Raw genomic sequence first — 22,964 nt, forward strand, 5'->3', positions numbered from 1 at the left:
TGGTGCAGCCCGACCCTAGCCGCCAGGTCGTGGTTGAAGTGGACGCCTCTGACTCAGGGATAGGAGCCGTGCTGTCCCAGAGCGAAGAGACCGATAAGGTTCTTCACCCGTGTGCCTACTTTTCACGCAGGTTGAGCCCGGCTGAACGGAACTATGACGTCGGCAATCGAGAACTCCTTGCAGTGAAAGAGGCTCTTGAGGAGTGGAGACACCTGTTGGAGGGAGCGTCTGTGCCTTTCACGGTTTTCACTGACCATCGGAACCTGGAGTATATCAGGACCGCCAAGCGGCTGAACCCCAGGCAAGCCCGCTGGTCACTGTTCTTTGGGCGTTTTGACTTCCGGATCACCTATCGCCCCGGGACCAAGAACCAGAGGTCGGATGCCTTGTCCCGGGTACACGAAGAGGAGGTCAAAACTGCACTGTCGGATCCACCGGAGCCCATCCTGCCGGAGTCCACTATCGTGGCCACCCTCACCTGGGACGTGGAGAAGATCGTCCGGGAGGCCCTGGCACGGAGCCCGGACCCAGGTACAGGTCCAAAGAACCGTTTATACGTCCCACCAGAGGCCAGAGCTGCAGTCTTGGACTTCTGTCACGGTTCCAAGCTCTCCTGTCATCCAGGGGTGCGAAGGACCGTGGCAGTTGTCTGGCAGCGCTTCTGGTGGGCGTCTATGGAGGCCGACGTCCGGGAGTATATCCAGGCCTGCACCACCTGTGCCAGGGGCAAGGCAGACCATAAAAGGTCCCAAGGAATTCTTCAGCCGTTACCGGTGCCTCATCGCCCCTGGTCCCACATCGGCCTGGATTTCGTCACGGGCCTCCCGCCATCCCAGGGCAACACCACCATCTTCACGATAGTGGACCGATTCTCCAAGGCGGCCCACTTCGTGGCCCTCCCGAAGCTCCCAACAGCCCAGGAGACAGCAGACCTCCTGGTCCACCACGTCGTTCGTCTGCATGGGATACCCACCGACATCGTCTCAGATCGTGGTCCCCAGTTCTCCTCACACATCTGGAGGAGCTTCTGCAGGGAACTGGGGGCCACCGTGAGCCTCTCGTCCGGGTACCATCCACAGACGAACGGACAGGCAGAGCGGGCCAACCAGGAACTGGAACAGACCCTCCGTTGCGTAACATCCGCGCACCCGACGGCCTGGAGTAACCATCTGGCCTGGATCGAGTATGCGCATAATAGCCAGGTGTCTTCTGCCACCGGCCTCTCCCCATTCGAGGTGTGTTTGGGGTACCAGCCCCCATTATTTCCCGTGGTGGAGGGAGAGGTCGGTGTGCCCTCGGTCCGGGCCCATCTTCGGAGGTGCCGTCGGGTGTGGCGCACCGCCCGTTCTGCCTTGTTGAAAGCCCGGACGAGGGCCATGACCCATGCAGACCGCCGGCGGTCCCCGGCCCCTGCATACCAGCCCGGGCAGGAGGTGTGGTTGTCAACGAAGGACATCCCCCTGCAAGTACAGTCTCCTAAATTGATGGACAGGTTCATCGGCCCCTTTCGTATCCTCAAAGTCCTCAGCCCTGCCGCAGTGAAGCTCCAGCTCCCAGCTTCACTGCGGATCCACCTGGTCTTCCATGTTTCCAGGATCAAGCCTCACCACACCTCACCCCTCTGTGCTCCCGGTCCGGCGCCGCCTCCTGCCCGGATCATTGACGGGGAGCCAGCTTGGACTGTGCGCCGGCTCCTGGACGTCCGTCGAATGGGCCGGGGGTTCCAATATCTGATGGACTGGGAAGGGTATGGACCCGAAGAACGCTCCTGGGTGAAGAGGAGCTTCATCCTGGATCCGGCCCTCCTGGCCGACTTCTACCGCCGACACCCCGACAAACCTGGTCGGGCGCCAGGAGGCGCCCGTTGAGGGGGGGTCCTGTTGTGTGGGCCGCCAGAAGAGGTACTGCTGGCCCACCACCAGAGTGCGCCCTGCCTGAAGTGCGGGCTTCAGGCACGAGAGGGCGCTGCCGCCACGGACTCAGCCGGGAGTGACAGCTGTTACTCATTACTTCCTGACAGCTGTCACTCATTCTTCATCATCTCACTCCATAAAACCCAGACGTCATCTCCACCTCATCGCCGAGATATCATACTTCATTGGAGGTAATATCCTCAGCCTTTTGTAAATCTGTTTATTGTGAGTGTTTGCAGGAGTACCGGTCCTTTTTGTGGAGGCTGTGCAAGACGGCACTCTTTTTCCTCTGAGGGATCGCTGCAACATATTGAGTGAGAGGTGGAGGTGGCATTCCCACCGCTGTTGTTACTGGGTGTACACACACCCACACTTGACTGTCTTTGTTCTTCGCCAGCAGTACCAGATCCGACAGTCGGGGACGGTGATCACCTGGGAATTCGGGACTTGGCGGCTCCAGTATTCACCAGGTTCTGTGGCTGGCGGAAATCGTGTGGTTCCGGCTCTTCTCAGGACGGACGTATTCTATCCTCGAGCCTGCCCACACGTCACCTTTGTGGATTGACTGTAATGATATTCTGAGATTGTCTGTATGTTCGTTGTGCACAATTCACAACATTAAATTGTTACCTTTTGGCTCATCTATTGATCGTTCATTTGCGCCCCCTGTTGTGGGTCCATGTCACTACACTTTCCCTACATTACCAGCAGTTATCAGCATGTATAACTGAGTATCATCAGCATAGCAGTGAAAAGTAATCCCAAAACGCTGCAATATGTGCCCAAGAGGTGCAATATAAAGGGAGAAAAGCAAGAGGCCTAAGATGGACCCCTGTGGAACCCCAAATTTCATGTCACTACGGTTAGAGGTAGTGTTACTGTACAAAACACAGTGAGAACGACTGGTCAAGTATGACGTCAGCCATGCAAGGGCACTCCCTGTAATCCCAATATGATTTTCCAGCCTATCAAGTAGAATATGATGATCCACAGTATCAAATGCAGCACTGAGATCTAACAACAACAGAACCGTAGTGGTGTCCGAATCTATTGTAAGCAGAAGATCATTCACCACTTTAGTGAGAACCATCTCTGTGGAATGATATTTTCTAAAAGCAGACTGCAGTGGCTGAAAGATATTATTCTCAGTAAGATAGTCCACGAGCTACTGTTACACCACTTTTTCCAGAATTTTAGAGCAAAATGATAGATTTGATATCGGCCGATAGTTTTTCAATACACTACGGTCAAGATGCTGTAAAAGGAGAGTGAACTACAGGTGTTGTCCATGAATAAGTGTTGCGACCGTGTCGAACAAGAACTTTGAGTTATGCCTGTTTTTGTTGATCAAATCAGAGTAATAGGTCCGCTTTGTAGCCAGTAATGCATGCTTATAGTCTAAGATAGCATCATGCCACACAAGGTGGAATACTTCTCATTTTGAACGACGCCATTTCTGTTCTAGACCTCTAGCCTTATGTTTGAGGTCATGCAGGTAATCATTGAACCAAGGTGACTGTGTCTTGGGGGAGTGTGGTTTTAACACAGGTGGCACAATCATGTCGAGTGTAGTTTTGAGCACTGAGTTTAAACTATCCACAAGTCTGTCGACTGACTGGGTATTTGCCAAATGTGAAGCTAAGACATCAGGCAGTCTAGCTTCGAGTTCAGTCTTAGTTGAGGAGTTGATGCATCGCCGTAGTGATATATAAAGTTGTTGTTCCACTAAACACTGCAGCGAAACTGTAAACTTAATAAGTGAGTGATCAGAGACCACAGGTAAAAAAAAATAATATTAAGGTACTTTTAAGCAAAGTCCATACTTCCCAGTTTGCTCACATTGTCAAATCAAGTCAGAGTTGGTGCTGCACATCAAAGCATCCGCCACAAAATGGAATTCCGTTGGGTGCTGGATGTTAAGCACCTTATCAGATAACTAGTCCATCCTCAACACTTGAAGATAACCATCTATCTGCCCCAGCCAGGTGAAATGTGGATGTTCAATTGAATTCAATTTAGTTCATTTCATTTGTAAGGGCTTGGCTTTCTCCAACCACTGTGGTCCTCAGCACTGAAGCACCTTCGTGCTGGATCATGCATGTGCATAAAATATCAGAACTGATTGTCCCTCACAATGCAAGCAATACTCCTTATTAGAGCAGCTAATTCTCCCTACAGAATCACTTGTTTGACACAAAGCTCCAGGAATGAAGTTGGGCATTTTGTATGGCAGCACCCTGATATCAGTGTGAATGTGAGGCATCATTGTGAAGTGCATTCAGCATCTGTAGCTGATAAAAATGTGCTACAGAAAAGCAGACCATTTCAATCATATTATACAACAGGATGAAAATCCCTGGGGATCTGGTAGCGTCTCCACTGTTCCCACTACAGGACTTTCAGAGCTCAAAGAATTGTTGATTTGCATTGTGTTTATGTTCCAAATTCACTTGCTGAAATAAGTTAAGCAACAACGGACAAACAGAAGCTGATAACAGAATTACATAAATCATATCTGAATATTTAAAACACTCTGGTAGAAATAAATATGGAGGAGAGTTACAACAATAGCAAGATAACATATAAATAGTTGCTTCTGCTCATCCTTTCTTTAACCAAAAGCCCCCCCCCCCCCCCCCCCCCCACACACACACACACACACACACACACAGCAAAAACCTTGGCCTTAGCTGGTTCTATTTTAGACACATTCTTGGTCAGCAGCCTTGTTAAACTTGGATCATAGTTTATATGGTGGAGGATTTTCCACATACTCACTAATGTCAGCCATCTTGGATGCATAGTGCATCTTTATTACTTCAGCCAACTCCTTTTCGACGTGAAACCAATTTTGCAAAATGCAGCTACTTGCTTTCACTGTTTTTTTTTTCTTTTTTACTGTGTTACATGTTCAAAATAATGATAGTGCTACGTATATGGGTGTTCAATACAACTGCCTCTTTATGAACAGGTGGAGGACCGAGACTCACATATAGTAAATGTGCATGCACAGAACTACATACACACTACATACAGTACATACTCCCCCTTTGTAAACAAGGAACTGAAAAGTGTCATGAGGGACTTTGTTCATGTTTGGTTTTTGTATTGCTTCTTTTTGGTTTGTGTTCACTGTATGCGCTTGTCTTCTGTCTGGGTGTGTTTTCCATCTGTTTGCCATGCCCCGTTCCTGAATGTTCCCTCACACCCATCCCTCATTTTCCTCCATCACCATCTGCACTGTTTAAGCCCACTGTTTTCCTCGTGTCTCTGCCAGTTCATTGTTCATTTGTGTCGCTGTTCCAGCCTTCATTATAGTCCCTGTTTGCCATTTTGCCACACTGTTTTTGAACCTTTGCCTGTTTTTTGACCTTGTTTCTTGTCTTATAATTTGGAAACTGCTGCTGCCTGCCTTCCCATGCACCGACCTCCGCTTGACTTTGTATTCAACACTTTTTCTAAGACTACGCACCTTGGCGAGTCTAGCAATTGTGCCCTGCATTTTTGTGTCCAAGGTCTTGACAGAAAAGCTCATATTCCAACACACACAGAGGGAATGCCGTTTTATTCTGTGCACAAGACATCATTACTTCCCCACTAAATCTTTACCTTGAAAATAGCTGTTGTATTCATGTTTAATAATTCATTTATAGCACCTTTAAGGTTTGTGGGCATATATGATGCAAAGACAATGATGTGATACATCGCAAAAACAACCTAACTTCAGAGTGATAACCACCACAGACTGGTCACTACATCCATTCTTCCTTTAGAGACAAAGTGTCCATTTCCATCCTAGATGGTCTTTAAAAGAGTGCAAACCCCCTCAGTGGGTTTGTCTGATGGAGCAAGCAGGAGTCGACATATGGGCCTCTGTTACATGCAGCACAAAAGTCTAAAATAAGACATTTTAAACCAAACTTTTGCTTGCTGAGAATAGTTTCTACATGCACAGAGGCAGAATTGCAATATTGTAAGGCTGTTTTATATCTAACTTTTAACTGCAAACATATTCAAAATGTGAAACGTAAATAAAAATAGATAAAAAAAAAAAAACAATATAGGCCCTGTAGCATCCACATGATTTTAGTTGTTTAAGTTCGTTTGGAGTGTTCACTTGCATTTAAAGAAGCCAACTAATAAATCAGAGTTAACGAAAAATGCCAAAAAAGGCAAAGTGTGAAAACACCAAAAGCAGTTGCTGAAAAAGTGAAGCAATGCCCCCTTTGTTTACCTCATCTGGAGGTAGCAGCAACACGTGCACTGCAGAAATATGACATGCGTTCACACTCAAAGTCCAACCGTGTTTTACGTGCAAAGGAAATCTGCTTGACTTCAACATCGAGTACCTTTCAGCACTTGTCTCTGGCATCATACATGCGTATTTATGTGTGCGTGCACGCTACAGAAGTCTGCATGTGCCTCCTCTTCATCAGTGCCCTCTCGCCTCAGTTTCCCACTGGCAGATCAAACTGCTATTGGCTTATCAAATCCATCAGCCTTATGGAAACATACACCTTGTTACATTAGCTTTGAGGAAATCACAGGCGCACTGATGAAATATGCAGACAATAAAAGAGAAAGAGGAGCTGGGGTTCAGATGACATGACAGGCCATAGCCAGAGGGGCGTTGGTTAAAAATGTGCAGCACTGAACAAAGTACTATGCAGGCTTCCACAGTCATTAAAAGCCTGTGCGTCAGAATCACACACACTCCATGTAAAACAGCCTGCTTGTCTGTTTCTATGAGGGGGGTACGTGTCTATCCGTGTGCCTCAGAAAAAAGAATTATGTGTACAAGCATACTTCCAAAAGTATGTGCAGGGGCGTTAAAGATGTGCAGGTCCGTATTGCTTACCCTTGCTTTAAGTCTGCCCTTAATGTCCCGGATGCCCCTCTTAGCTTGACTTTTAGCCTGTGAGGGGGAAAAAAACAACACACACATGGATTACTAATCAAAACATGGACCATTATTATTCTGATGTGGCTTTTTGTAACATCAAGAAAAGCTTTGATCCCTGTGGCAAAAACAAGGAGACAAAAAGCTGGATGAGAGAGACCTGCAACAGGAGCCGATAGGCAGAAAGGGCACACTGATCACCAATCGCACAGTATGCAGTGATAACGGCCAGCCTGTGGCCACTTTATTAGGAAGAGAGGTGAATGCAATAAATGCTAGAGTGATTTTTGTTTGTTGACTAAAAGGAGCACAGTGTTATACACACACACACACACACACACACACACACACACACACACACACACACACACACACACACACACACACACACACACACACACACACACACACACACACACACACACACACAACACACAGAAATGTGATGGTGGTTTCACCTTGCAATATTCATGCTGAGATCTTTGTAGTAATTTCAGGCTGTGACAACTTTCTGTCAGCTTGAAGCAGTCGGGTCATTTGCCTGTAACCTCACAGAGGGGCACGCCGCACACTGAATGTGTTTCGTTTTTGTTGTACATGAAAATCATACTAATTCCTGAAGAGCTCAAATCACCAGCGGATCACAGTTAAAGCAGATCGCACGGTTGGCCATTAATAATAATCAAGTGAATACACACTCCCATTCCCTGTCATCAGCTTCATTCATGACAAATTAATTAAAGCAGCGTCTTAATTAATTTAAATAATTGTCAGCATGACTTTTTTTCTAACCTGTGTTTGTCGATGTGTATTCCATCTTATGTTGTCTAATATGTGCTGAAGAAAATAGTGTATTTTGCCATTAAGTCAGGTCCACAAATATTTGGACAGTGATTAAATTTTGGGATTTTGCCCCTGTATCATCCCTGTATGTATGCGGCAACAGTAGGGTACAATCGGAACAGCTGCAGTGACTCAATGCAAACTCTACACAGTGCCGCAAAATGTCTTTGTGTATAAGTTAAATCTGTGAATCTTACAGTTTCCTTACATTTATTTCTATAACATGTTATCATGCAAATAATACAATCTCCTTCCAGTTGCTACATGTCAATATCTATTCATCCTTTTTCTTCTACTCATTCCATCAAATGTTACAGGCTTGAATAGTCACATAATCACAACCATTCAATTTTAAAAAATATTGAGAGTTGTCTAACTTTATATCCTGTCAGTACAAATTAAAAACAGCTCATTACATGTATTTAAAAATCATATATACAACACACACACACACACACACACACACACACACACACACACACACACACACACACACACACTGACCGAACTTACCTTTGTGACTGCTGTATTAAGAAGAGCACCTCCTTTCTGTAATGCAAATAGCAAACTATTAGTTGCATAAAAACATTTCAAGTTAGTGTGAGTGATAAACCACATCCAAAACCACTCAGAATGAAAACAATTTGAAATGGAAAATTCTTCAATCTGCCTAATTTTTGGATTTGCGCCAAGATCAAATTGTTATATTCCAGCACATTGTGCTTCCTTTTTATTTTCTTATTTTCTTTTTACATTTGTACTATTGTATTCCAGGATCATGTCTGACTGACGTACAGAGATGGCTGCATAGTTGGGAGCCTATCCAGCAGTTATAGGGCGTGAGTTGTGGTACACTCTGGATAAGACAGACCAGTCTGTCACAGGACCGCATACAGACAAACAAACACATTCACACCTGCACACACACCTACAGACAATTTAAAGTTTCCAATTCACCTAACCTGCGTGTCTTGGATGTGGGAGGAAGCCGGAGCACCCGGAGAGAACCCACGCATGGGGACATATGGAGAACGTGCAAACTCCACACAAAGACCACAGGTGGGACGCGATCCCATGATGTTCTTGCTGTGAGGCAACAGTGCTAACCACTAAGGCACCGTGCTGCCACTTGAAAAACTAAATAAATAAATAAATGATGGGGCAGTTTGAGCACTTTATACTAACTTTTGTTAGCATCTTTGTTAGCATAAATACTCTTTTTCTAATAATACAAGTTATTTTTTTTAATTAGATGAACATAGTAGTTTGGGCTTTGTCTAACCTGATAAAAATTTTTATGGAACCTGCTGTCAAAATATACTTTAATTAAAGTAGATGTTCCATTTTTTGGGGTGCAGCTCATCATAGGAAACATAAATATTCTGGCTCAGAAAAACCAATAATATGTAAAAAAACCTTTCATTATATCATACAATCAAAAACAAGAGCCTGAAGCTCATTTAGCCCATTTAGCAGATAGTGAGAAACATCAAGGTCAGGCAGCAATTTTTTTAAAAACAACATTCTGGGTTTTAGGTCTGAAGAACAAATACACTAAATTCTAGCATATTTACTGGGGTAAAAAAAAGTGAGAAACTGCCTCACTTTCCAGTGTACTCTTTCAATTAAAATCTATGTTAAGACAAGTGAATCTATGAGGGGCAATTGAGAAGTTTTTAGCGTGATTCAGAAAAAGTTCACACTTTCTCGAGAAAGTGTGAACCTTTAACTCACTGGGTGCAATGTTGAGAAATGTTGGTTTGTCAGAATGCAAAAGATGGAGAACCACACCCTAATTTTTCTGGGTCAGGCTCAAACCTTTGAAATCGCCCATCATACTTACATTAATTAATTTGGGACTTATTTCTATGTTGGCATGGGGAAAATGAGGCAATCTTTATCAGAACTTTTTAAAGTAAGTTCAACATGTTAGAATTCACAGTGTAGCAGATGAGTTGCTAAACAACCAATCAAGTCAAAGCTTTGTGGTTTAAGACTTGATGTCTTGAAAGAACCAATATTTTGTATGAGTCAAAATAACTCATCAAAACAATTCACACGTCTGAAATTCTGGTCACAACAATGATGTTGTAAGGAAGCGTGATCACCAAAACAGGGGTGAGCAAGAGGGAAAGATGTCCTGACATCACGTGTTAATGTCTTGCAACATGGTTTGACCTGAACCTTCTCACCAAGATTGGTGAAAATGGGTCCATAACTTTTTTTAGTAAACTCACAAACAAACCAATATAAAGAAAGAATGAAAACAAAGTGTCCCTGGTAGAGGTAATGAATCAAAGCCAACAGAAACTTCATGGCTGTAAACATTACTGCACTACAACTTGAGTTATAAATAAAAAGCGGGGACAGCAGGTGAAGCATCATATTGCTGAGCCACGATAAACTGTATGATTCATAACGTTCAGGAGGTTTTTATTTAGAAGCAGCCTAAAAGAGCGATAGAAGGCACTGGTGCATGATTGATTTCCACTTTGAGTTCTGCACACTGACATTATAGTACCCAATATCTCTCTGTCTGTCTTCTTTCCTCACAGAGCAGCAGCATCTCGCTTAGTTCCTTTTGCGTCTCGCTCTCTTTCTCTGCGTTTGGTCTTTGGTGGAAGCACAAAGCGTCGGCTAAATGGCTAAACAGAGTAAATGGCAGGCAGCATTTCAGAAGCCAGCAGAGGGAGAGGAGGAGAGGGGCCGAGGTGAAGGCCCCTCTTATAGATCCCTGTCAGTCAGGAAATGTGAACTTTAACAAACCTTTGAAGAGTACTCTAGAGAACTAATTCATCCTTCGCTAACGGCGTGTGGAGAGAGGGAGGCAGCAATACGCAGTGAGAGAGATGGAGGGGGGCTGTGACAGAGATGAAAAGAGGGGGGAGAGATAAAGTGAGATAGATGAGGGAAGGAAAGGAGAGAAGGAAAGAGACGGAGAGGAAGATGAAGAGGGAGGAGAGGGATCTATGTTCTTGGGTCGGTTCAACGGCGTAACGCTTGTGTTTGCTGCCAGATCAACATGTCATGTCGGAGGACGTCTTGTCACGTCAAATCACTTCTGTCTCTCTCCCCGTCTGTCTCTACTGTCCTGCTGCACGCGCCGCTTCACACACCAAAGTGCGCTCAAGCTGGTCTGTACATTCACTCAGCCCCTTCATTCAGAAGGCAATGGCAAGACTTCAAACGCTGAGTCGTGTCAATCACACTTTCAATTAAATATAACTCAGGAGCGAAATGCATGGAAAAAGGAAGCAGCTGCAGATAAAAGCTGATATGATATGAAGGACGTTCTATGAATACCTTTACAGTATGCATCCATTGTTGGTAAGACCTTGAATTACCTGAAGTGATGACAAAACACAGAAAAACATGAATTAATCATTTCCAACTCAATAATATACCACTAACGTCTCACAGAGGATACTTTCACATATTATTAAGCATTAAAAAATGTTGAATAGGGCAAAACAAAAACTTAAAGCACCAGTTTAAATTATAAAATAAACAAATAAAATCAATAAATGAAGCAAAGCTCTGTTGCATTTGTTTTACAGTTTCTAGGCAATCTTTTGGCAGTTAAAAAAAACATAAGAGTGTTAGGATCCACTTTGAAATCAAAAAAATTTCTGAGGCCCACTCAATCCGTTAATCACGATTCTCTTATTGAAGATTAAGTACTTCCATAGGTGCCCCTTCGCACATAGTGTGAAGTTTGGACATACAACACGATCACATTTTGGCCATTCCCTTGACTGTTACCTCTTTCTGTGAAAATTACTTTATAGCCAGTTATATCCATAAGAAAACTAGGTGTATTGACTAGTGTAAAGCTCAGCAGAATGGGGTGGGGGGTGGAATAATGGCCACACAGACCACCGGCATGTCCAGCTCTGATCATCACAGCCTCAGTGCTGATCTGAGCTACACCGAAATGATAACTGATTTCCAAATTAATGGCTATTTGGATATTAACATATTCACATTTTCATGGAAAAAGTAATTTCTCATGGTTTTGATTTTGTGGAATCTATATCATGGCCACTATCACACTAGCCACAATAAGGCCACCACTATACCACCCAACTCTAATATACAAGATGGTAAATGAGGCCAGACAAATGAAGAATAACACATAATTTAAATTCCATAGTTTTGTTTAATTACTTCTGATTTGAAATTTGAAATTTGAACAGTGAAATTCAAAGGCATTTTTATATATTTGATATATTTTTAAATGACCTCTCATGGCTCACAATCAGTACCTTCATGGCTCACCAGGAGGCTGTGACCCACACTTTGCAAATCATTGAAATAAATAAATTACTGATATATTTCTTGAATCGTAAATAATAAACATGGTAAATCAGAATGGATTTTCCTCGCTGAATCCACAGACACATCAAACACAGCTACAGAACGCAGTGAGTGGGGAATATCCAGATCAGAACAGATGAGCTAAATAATATGATGGACATTTAGCTCCTAAATCTGGAAGGCATTGCATATATCTTTTTGCCATGTAAGATAGAATCTTGAGGTGTACTGATCAAAATAATTGGTCTGACTATTCCAGTGGGATTTGTTTCAAATGATGTCTGGTGTCTCGTTCACAGTCTCCACATGTAATAATGCCCAATGCTGCCAGAACATTATTAATGCTTTCAACAATCTTCTTTTGCCATATTCAGCAAGATTTACAAGTAACCTTCCCTTTCTGCTCTAGTAAAACATTTTGTTTTCAATAACAGATCATAGAGATAAATGTCAGTTATCGTGGAAATAAAATAACCAGTCTGACAGACTATGTGTGCCACTGATTTTACAAGAGCTAAGGCTACTATATGGCATGTTGCACAGAGCAATTAATAAAAGCAAAACAGATAAATTACTCACTGTGACATATTTTATTTTTTATTTTGGTAGAGTTGTAGTTGGTTTCTAAATTGTGTTACATTACACTCAGCGCTATGGACAATGTTTTGATAGATTCAAACTTTATAATCAATTATTTTTGCTATTATCTGACAAGCTTGCATGTTTCTATATGGGCTGGGCAGACATGACTTTTGAGTTTAATGTAGTGTTGTAATGATCTTTATTCTATGTGGACGTTTTATTTAGGATGATTTCAAAGTGTTTTACTACTAAATTTACTACAAGTAGAACGACACATCGTGTGTCACCATAATCATATCATGGAGCCTTTATGTATATATGAGGTCTGTTAGAAAAGTATCGGACCTTTTTATTTTTTGCAATAACCTTATGGATTTGAATCACGTGTGATTGCATCAGCCAAGCTTGAACCTTCATGCGCATGCATGAGTTTTTTACTTTTGTTTTTAATTATGTATTAGAATTTATTTATTTATTTATTTATTTAAATTTTTTATGTTGAACTGTTCTATGTGAGGCACCTTGAGACAGCTTTTGTTGTGATTTGGCACTTTATAAGCCGATTAAACTGAAATTGAATTGAAACTGAACAACATTTTATTGAGTCTTAAAGTAAATAAATATGAAATTGGTCACTGGATCCTTAAACTTTGGACTTAATAAACTCTACATTGTGGCTCTTTGATCGCTGGACATAAATAGAAATAAACAAAATCTGTAGTTTTTGTCAAAAGCATTTCCTTTCAGACATTATTGGCATGAATGTCTTTCCATACATCTGAGCTGAACTCTTGCAGCTGTGCTGTGTTGCACGTCAGGATGTAATTTATAATAAAGAATGCAGCATGTCTCATTTTGGGAGGAAAAAAAACGTTTTAGTCGATTGTAGTTTCTTGTCTGTATTACAGCTTTTGGAAAGAGGTGTCATTTTATTTAAAGCGGCAATTCATTTTGAAACTATTAATTCCGACTGGACTCTGTCTCGGTAGAGAACCGCACAGCGTTTGGAGCTGTGCCAACAGAACGGAGAACGATTCTCGTTTCTTGACTGCAACAAGACAAGAGTCCCAGTTAGTGACTTTAATCCACACAAAAGTGACTCATGATATTTTAATGGCTTTGAGAGGGGTTAAGAAGTGGACTTGCCATTTCTGAAGAGCAGCGAATTAAAGAACCATGAGCCAGTGTATTGAAGCATTGTCTCATTGGTTCACGCTTCAAAGTGGTGTCGCGCTGCAGAAATGGTTGATGACAGACCGCTGCAGGGTCTGTAATTAACACAGAGGAATGATCATTTTCCCGACAAACACCCTCAAAAACAACGGCTGCTCTGAAGGACCGATAAGGGAATCATTAAGCAAAGAGGCTATTGATATCGGTGGATCGAATAATTTCTTAACGATACTCGAAAAGAACTGGTTCTCGATACCCAACCCTAGTCAGCGCACAGGCCAAAATATCCAAAATAATGAGAGGTGCCTCTCATCTGATCACAGAGGGCGAAACACACGCACACGTGTTGTGGGGGGAGCCGACACTCTGGCATGACACGTGCACTCGGCAACTTCACAGTCGTGGGGCACTTAGACATCCAGCTCGGCAATGACTGTCTGCTGACAGTTGTCGTGTTAATAGTGTGAATGGCCACACATTTTCTAAGTGCCATGTGAGCGGTGTTAGATGTTCATGTGTGTCACCTGGAATTTGGCCAACACCTGCCGTGAGAGGGTCCAATGGGCTCGCACAGCACACACTCTGTCTTTCAGCCGCTGGTGTGCGCAAATAGTTGTAGCAACAGGTGTACAAGGCAGCTACAATTTTACACGTTTTGCACACAATTCCTGCATCATGCTCACTTTATGTGCAAATCGACCAAATTCGCACTATGTGTGATGGGGCCCTTACAAAAGGATACAATATGTATTTAGACACATGGACTACAATACAATTCCTGGAAGATGGTTTGAATTATGAATGATTCGATTCAATGTGATTGGTTTCTGTGCGATACAATGCAATCCAATACAATTCTTTGTTTAATGTAGTCTGTCACTGTCCATGAGAAATAGAATAAGTCAAAAGTGGTATTGCTTACCATGAAATATATAGAAAAACCAGGGATGCTCTACAGATATTTTCGATTGCGTTGCAGTATATACGCACTTCCTTTTTTCACCACTGGGGGCAGCATCACACAGTAGCAGAAAGTGTAATATAGACGAAGTAGCCAGCTGTTGTTAGCATAGCATATACAGCATGACATAACTTTCCTGTTTTGAACCAGTATGATGGTATAATTAAACTGAGAACTGAACATCAAGTTCAGAGTGGTACATTTATCAGTTATCCTGGGTATCATGACAAGAAATTTAGATTTTGTTTTTACCTCGTAGGCAAAGTTAATGTTCCTGTGTTCTAGGCTCATGAGAGCATCACACCAACCATCAAATTTTTATGAGAGTATGAAGATGCAGACTGACAGCATACTGGTTGGTTTATAAAATTAAATTCAATCCAGACACCGGTGTGTGCTCATCAAAGTAGTTGTATCTACTACTTTAAAATCAATTTTTGGTTCATTATTACACCCCTAATAAGAGCTTAAGTGGTCATTAGCTTTAACAAATTAGAGGGTGAGTCCCAGACCAGTTGTAGATGACATACACTTTTGTAAAAGGACACTATATTTTTGACTCACATTTAATCTTGATCGCATTTTATATTTTAGTTGGGGCTTAAAAGACTCTTTAGGAGCTATGTTAATGTTGTTCACCAATATGACGTCTTCCAAAAGCACAATAACCTGTGTCCACTTCATGAAATACAACAAATAAAAGTAATGTGACGAACTGACAGACAGGTCGTGGACTACTCACTTCCACAGAAGCCGCCCTCTGTGATCTCCTCTTCAAACATGTCGGTGAAACCGCGGCCTGCATTCAATTTGGCCAGCCGTCCATCGATGAACTGCAACCATAAATTACAACATGCTTATTAAAGAAGGGAGGACAAGGGGGATGTGGACACACTCACAGACATACGCACACGCACACATTCAAACACTCAGGCCACAGCGGGGTGCTATTAATCCTACCTGACGGAAACTACATCCCAAGATTAGGCAGGCTGCAGGTAATAGGGATTTGGTAATGTGGAGCAGCTGAGGGATTAATGCAGCAGACTTCACACCGCACAGTGTCTGAGACATGAGGAAGTTTCATTTCCTCTCTTGTAACTGGGAGCACATAAAATTCCGACTCATAAATACGACCCTAAGAGTTAAGACAGCTAGTACTTTTCATCGGTGCACGCACAAACGTACAAATATACGTCACATAACCCACAACAAACAGTGGCCCACACCTCATCTGATAGCAAAAAATGGCACAATACTTGAGACATTAATGCATAACTGACACTGAGTCAGATATTTTTTACACTGCATGAGTCAATGGAAGTCGATCAAAATCAAAGACAACAACCAGATGACCAACCCCCCCAAGCCAAAAAACCCCCAAAAAGCCTAAACAAAGTATTTTCTACCTTTATAATTTTGATTCATTACAAACTCTCTGATGCTTCTTCCTGAACAGTTTCATTTCAATTAAAAGTGAACATTTTGCAACAGTGGTGGGCACAGCTCAGCTAATCATCTAATAACCAATAAGAATCAATAATCAAAAACATTTACAAAACCTTAAAATCATACAAGTTTGATGGAGCTTATGCACTAATCAAAGACGGGAAACAGACACATTATGCAAAGGCAACAAGCATTACCTCGAGGAGATAGAGGAGCAGGAAGACAAGCCAGAGTAAATACTTTAATTAGATTATTAAAATAATTTTACACATGTATATTTATTTCTTAGTTTTTTACATTCATTTATTTTAATACTTCTGTGCTATGAATAAATTGTATATTAAATTTGATGTCACTTGTAAATATCTCGGGAAATAATATAAAGGAGTCCAGTTTTACGTTACTGTAATTATATCCAACCACACTGACCTCAAGTGGCCTCAATACCTGCAAACCTGTGTGGGAAGAATTTTTCCAATTCTGTCTTTTTGTTAAACTCATCACGACTTTGGTACAAAATAAGAATAAATCATGCAGCTGCAATATCCTATAATTGAAATGTTTACTGACTATATGGTTTAGTTTACAGACTGACAAAAACTCTAACATAAGTCCAAACTCTGCTTAAGTAATGAAAATGTGAACTTTGTACACACACACACACACACACACACACACTAGCATGTTGTCTGTGGGGCCCACGGGCTCTATAAATTGGGTAGTGTTTACAAAATAGGTAGCTGACATTTTTAAGCGTGGAAAATTATGCAAAGTTTCTATAATGAGTTGGAATGACGTGTGGTGCTACTTGGTAATACTTTTAGAACCTTAGACCTCAACAATTTTTAGAAAAAGAACTCAGCCCTTTAATTTCCTGTAAATGACATATTGTTTTTTAAATTTACCATCTTAATGCATTTATAAATTGTTTAGGTTCTTGTTATCAGATACATACTATTATTATTTTCAGGAATATTATTATTATTGTATTATTACTTCAATTTTGTCATTTGATTTTTAAATGGACCACAATGGAAATAAGTGTTTTCACTTTCTTGTGTCATCCATATATTTTTAATGTCCATCCATCCATCCATCCATCCATCCATCCATCCATCCATCCATCCATCCATCCATCCATTTTCTTCCGCTTTATCCGGAGTCGGGTCGCGGGGGCAGCAACTCAAGCAAAGCCGCCCAGACTTCCCGATCCACACACACCTCCCCAAGCTCCTCCGGGGGAACCCCAAGGCTTTCCCAAGCCAGCCGAGAGATGTAGTCCCTCCAGCGTGTCCTGGGTCTTCCCCGGGGCCTCCTCCCAATAGGACGTGCCCGGGACACCTCTCCAGCAAGGCGTCCAGGGGGCATCAGGAAAAGATGCCTGAGCCACCTCAACTGACTCCTTTCGACATGAGGAGCAGCGGCTCGATTCCGAGCTCCTCCCGAGTGACCAAGCTCCTCACCCTATCTCTAATGGAGCGCCCAGCCACCCTGCGGAGGAAACTCATCTCGGCCGCTTGTACTCGCGATCTCGTTCTTTCGGTCATGAGCCAAATCTCATGACCATAGGTGAGGATAAGAAAGTAGATCAATCGATAAATCAAGAGCTTTGCCCCCCTACTCAGCTCTCTCTTCACCATGACGGTCCGATACAGCGACCACATCACTGCAGATGCTGCACCGATCTGTCTATCGATCTCACGCTCCATCCATCCCTCACTCGTGAACAAGACCCCGAGATACTTAAACTCCTCCATTTGAGGCAAGGACACTCCACCGACCTGAAGAGGGCAAGCACCTTTTTCCGGTCGAGAACCATGGCCTCGGATTTGGAGGTGCTGATTTTCATCCCGGACACGTCACACTCGGCTGCAAACCGCCCCAGTGCACGCTGAAGGTCCTGATCTGACGAAGCCAACAGAAACCACATCGTCCGCAAACAGCAGAGACGAGATTCTGTGGTTCCCAAACCAGACACCCTCTACACCCTGGCTGCGCCTAGAAACAGAACCGGTGACAAAGGGCAGCCCTGGCGGAGGCCAACGTGCACTGGAAACAGGTTTGACTTACTACCGGCAATGCGAACCAAGCTCCTGCTGCGGTCGTACAGGGACCGGATAGCCCTTAGCAAAGGACCCCGGACCCCAAACTCCCGAAGCACCCCCCACAGGGCGCCCCGAGGGACACAGTCAAACGCCTTCTCCAGATCCACAAAACACATGTGGACTGATTGGGCGAACTCCCATGAACCCTCGAGCACCCGATGGAGCGTGTAGAGCTGGTCCAGTGTGCCGCGACCAGGATGAAAACCACAATGCTCCTCCTGAATCCGAGGTTTGACCATTGGTCGAATTCTCCTCTCTAGTACTCTGGAATAGACCTTACTGGGGAGGCTGAGGAGTGTGATCCCCCTATAGTTGGAACACACCCTCCGGTCTCCCTTCTTAAAAAGAGGGACCACCACCCCGGTCCCCGATCGCCACGCAATGTTGCAGAGGCGTGTCAGCCAAGACAGTCCCACAACATCCAGAGACTTAAGGTACTCAGGACGGACTTCATCCACCCCAGGAGCCCTGCCACCGAGGAGCTTTCTAACCACCTCGGTGACTTCGGCCTGGGTAATGGATGAGTCCGCCTCTGAGGCCCAGTCTCTGCTTCCTCTTCGGAAGACGTGATGATGGGATTGAGGAGATCCTCGAAGTACTCCTTCCACCGCTCAACAACATCCCCAGTCAGGGTCAACAGCTCCCCACCCGCACCGTAAACAGTGCTGGTGGAGAGCTGCTTCAGCCCCCTGAGGCGTCAGACGGTTTGCCAGAATCTCTTCGAGGCCGACCGATAGTCCTCCTCCACGGCCTCCCCAAACTCCTCCCAGACCCGAGTTTTTGCCTCTGCGACCGCACGGGCTGTGGCACACTTGGTCTGCCAGTACCTGTCAGCTGCCTCCGGGGTCCCACCTACCAACAAAGATAAGTAGGACTCCTTCTTCAGCTTGACGGCGTCCCTTACTTCCGGCGTCCACCACCAGGTTCGGGGATTGCCACCGCGACAGGCACCAGAGACCTTGCGACCACAGCTACGAGCAGCCGCATCAACAATGGAGGTAGAGAACATCGTCCACTTGGACTCCATGTCTCAAACCTCCCCCGGGATCTGGGAGAAGCTCTCCCGGAGGTGGGAGTTGAAGACCTCGCTGACAGAGGGTTCCGCCAGTCGTTCCCAGCAGACCCTCGCAATACGTTTGGGCCTGCCAGGTCTGACCGGCTTCCTCCCTCCCAGCGGATCCAACTCACCACCAGGTGGTGATCGGTTGACAGCTCTGCCCCGCTCTTCACTCGAGTGTCCGAGACACGTGGCCGAAGGTCAGATGATACGACTACAAAGTCGATCATCGACCTCCGGCTCAGGGTGTCGTGGTGCCATGTGCACTTATGGACACCCTTGTGCTCGAACATGGTGTTCGTGATGGACAAACTGTGACTAGCACAGAAGTCCAACAACTGAACACCACTCAGGTTCAGATCGGGGAGGCCATGCTTCCCGATCACCCCCCTCCAGGTCTCACTGTCGCCGCCCATGTGTGCGTTGAAATCCCCCAGGAGAACAATGGAGTCCCCAGTCGGAGTGCTATCTAGTACCCCTCCCAGGGACTCCAAGAAGGTCGGGTACTCTGCACTGCCGATCGGCCAGTAGGCCAAGACAATGGTGAGACACCTGTCCCCAACCCGAAGGCGTAGGGACGCGACCCTCTCGTTCACTGGAGTGAACTCCAACACATGGCGACTGAGCTGGGGAGCAATAAGCAATGCGACCCCAGCTCTCCGCCTCTCCCCGTGTGAAACGCCAGAAAAATGAAGCGTCCAGCCCCTCTCCAGGAGTTGGGTACCAGAGCCCAAGCTGTGCGTGGAGGTGAGCCAGACTATCTCTAGACGGTATCTCTCAACCTCCTGCACAAGCTCAGGCTCCTTCCCCCCCAGCGAGGTGACAGTCCACGTCCCAACAGCCAGGGGCTGTGAGCATGGACCGGGCCGCCGGGCCACCCGCCCTCAACCGCCACCCAATCCTCTCTGCACTCAACCCCCATTACCCCCTCTGCAGGTGGTGAACCCACAGGAGGACAGACCCACGTCGCTCTTTCGGGCTGAGCCCGGCCGGGCCCCATGGGCTAAGGCCCGACCATCAGGCGCTTGCGCGCGAGCCCCAACCCCAGGCCTGGCTCCAGGGTGGGGCCCCAGCTCCGCCATACCGGGCGACGTCTCGGTCCTTGGTTTTTTACTGGTCATGGAGGTTCTGAACTGCCCTTAGACTGACCCGTCACCTAGGACCTGTTTGCCTTGGGAGATCCTACGCCCCCCCCCCCCCCGTACAAGGGGCACAAAGCTCCCGACAACATAGCTCCTAGGATCATCCGGGTACGCAAACTCCCCCACCACGATAAGGTGGCAGCTAGAGGGGGAGTATTTTTAATGTATTTACAATTATATTATTATTACATTAACCTTACTGAATAAAATCATGCAGGCACGCACTATTGCTTTTAATATAAAGATGATTTAAACCCCCCTGCTGGAATGGCAACTTTCCCTTTTGGGGGGTTCATCCTTGACCCAAAATACATAAGCATACCAAATGGCAAATGTCAGCTCTCCCCAGTTTGTCTGTGATTGAAGTATATGCATGCACACATGCACACAGAGCTTTTTGTCTTTTCTGCATTCTGCCGCAAGAAGGTACTGTCATTTTTAGAAACCCACAAACAGAAACAATGGAGGAAGACTTCAAATACAGTACAGTTTTCACTCATGGTAACAGCAACATGACACTAAACCAGTTAAACTACAAAAACATAATAAATCATCAACACTAACAACACTGTTAAACTAACATGAACAACAATTACATTTAAAACCCCAAACCTTAAATTACCCCAGCCATACCCCAAAACAATGACCATTGTGGTGTTAGATAATATTGCTAATTTCCCCAAAAATATTGGTCCTATCAACTTTCCATTTTCACAGCGTTCATCCTTGACCTAAAATACATACAGTGAGGAAAATAAGTATTTGAACACCCTGCGATTTTGCAAGTTATCCCACTTAGAAATCATGGAGGGGTCTGAAATTTTCATCTTAGGTGCATGTCCACTGTGAGAGACATAATCTAAAAAAAAAATCCGGAAATCACAATGTATGATTTTTTTTAATAATTTATTTGTATGTTGTCCTGAAGTCACTCCTTTGATATCTTGGCTGTGTGCTTAGGGTTACTGTTCTGCTGAAAGATGAACTGTCGCCTCAGTCTGAGGTCAACAGCACTCTGGAGCAGGTTTTTCATCTAGGATGTCTCTGTAAATTGCTTTTTTTTTAAAAAAATTTTGTTTCTCATGGTCTGAGTCCTTCAGATGCCTTCTGGCAAACTCCAGGGGGCTGCCATGTGTCTTTTACTGTACCATACAGGCCTGACTGGTGCACTGTCCTTCTGCAAGGTTGTCTCTCCACAGAGGAATGCTAGAGCTCTGACAGAGTGACCATCAAGGGTCACCTCCCTGACGAAGGCCCTTCTCCCCGATTGTGTTGTGTGGGCTGCTGAAGAGGAGGTACTGCTGGCCCACCACCACCAGAGGGCACCCTGCCTGGAGTGCGGGCTCCAGGCACCAGAGGGCACTGCCGCCTCACAGGAGCAGCCGGGGTGACAGCTGTCACTTATCACCTACGACAGCTGTCACCAATCATCTGATCTTCAGTGGTATATCAGCAAGACGACATCTCCACCTCTTTGCTGAGATATCGCTCTACCGAGGAGGTAACGTACTCAGCCAACTGTGTTGTCTTTCTGACAATAATACCTTGTTGCTTGTGTGTTGGATAGCAGATAGTGAGTATTACAGCTGGAGACTGTATTGGACTGTTTTTCTACCTCTTGGATAAGTACTCACACTCTGCACTTACCAGTTTTTTCCTGACGAGAGGTGGAGGTGGTTTTCCCACCATACGTGTTGCTGGGTGCAAACGCACCCACATCTAACTGTTTTTGTTCCTCGCCAGCAGTACCAGATCCGACAAGCGGAGGCAGTGGCCACCTGGGAGTTCGGGACTTGGCGGCTCCAGTATTCCCGGGGTTCGGTGGCGGAGGAAATCGTGTGGTTCCGGTTCTGCTTTGGACAGACGTCCCTTATCTTCGAGCCTGCCCACGTGACACATTTTGTGATTTGACTTCATTGTCTACTATTGTAATTTGCTGTGTTTGTTGTGCTTATTCACAACAGTAAAGTGTTATTTGACTTCCTCCATTGTCCGTTCATTTGCGCCCCTGTTGTGGGTCCGTGTTCCTACACTTTCACAACAGATTGCTCAGTTTGGAAGGCCAACCAGCTCTAGGAAGAGTCCTGGTGGATCTGACCTTCCATTTATTGATGACGGAGGCCACTGTGCTCACTGGAGCTTCAACGCAACAGAAATGTTTTTGTACCCTTTCTCAGATTTTTGACTCGAGACAATCCTGTCTTGGAGGTCTACAGACAATTCCTTACATGTAGACAGGTGTGTGCCTTTCCAAATCATGTCCAATCAACTGAATTTACCCCAGGTGTACTCCAATTAAGCTGCAGAAACATCTCAAAGATGATCAGTGGAAACAGGATGCACCTGAGCTCAATTTTGAGCTCCATGACAAAGGCTGTGAATGCTTATGTACAAGTGATTTGTTAGTTTTTCTTTTTAATAAATTTGCAAAAATCTAAAAAAAACAAACAAAAAACAACCCTTTTTCACATTGTAATTACAGGCAATTGTGTGTAGAATTTTGAGGAAAAAATTTATTTAAT

General features: G+C 44.6%; 1 protein-coding gene across 3 annotated transcripts in view; it reads right to left on the bottom strand.

The window, feature by feature from the left end:
- The window catches only part of dennd1b (DENN/MADD domain containing 1B), a 408,111-nt gene that overhangs the window by 22,841 nt on the left and 362,306 nt on the right, over positions 1 to 22,964 (bottom strand). For 2 of the 3 annotated variants that reach the window (XM_034180114.1, XM_034180115.1), the window contains 4 exons: positions 15,432 to 15,522; positions 10,960 to 11,000; positions 8,170 to 8,205; positions 6,772 to 6,828 (listed from right to left, as the gene is read on the bottom strand). In XM_034180114.1, the coding sequence (XP_034036005.1) occupies positions 6,772 to 6,828; positions 8,170 to 8,205; positions 10,960 to 11,000; positions 15,432 to 15,522 (225 nt within the window). Of the gene's footprint in view, positions 1 to 6,771; positions 6,829 to 8,169; positions 8,206 to 10,959; positions 11,001 to 15,423; positions 15,523 to 22,964 lie in introns of those variants that run through there. The other variant, XM_034180116.1, reaches the window with a different exon arrangement.

Source organism: Thalassophryne amazonica, chromosome 10, assembly GCF_902500255.1.
Source record: "Thalassophryne amazonica chromosome 10, fThaAma1.1, whole genome shotgun sequence".
Classification (NCBI taxonomy): domain Eukaryota; kingdom Metazoa; phylum Chordata; class Actinopteri; order Batrachoidiformes; family Batrachoididae; genus Thalassophryne; species Thalassophryne amazonica.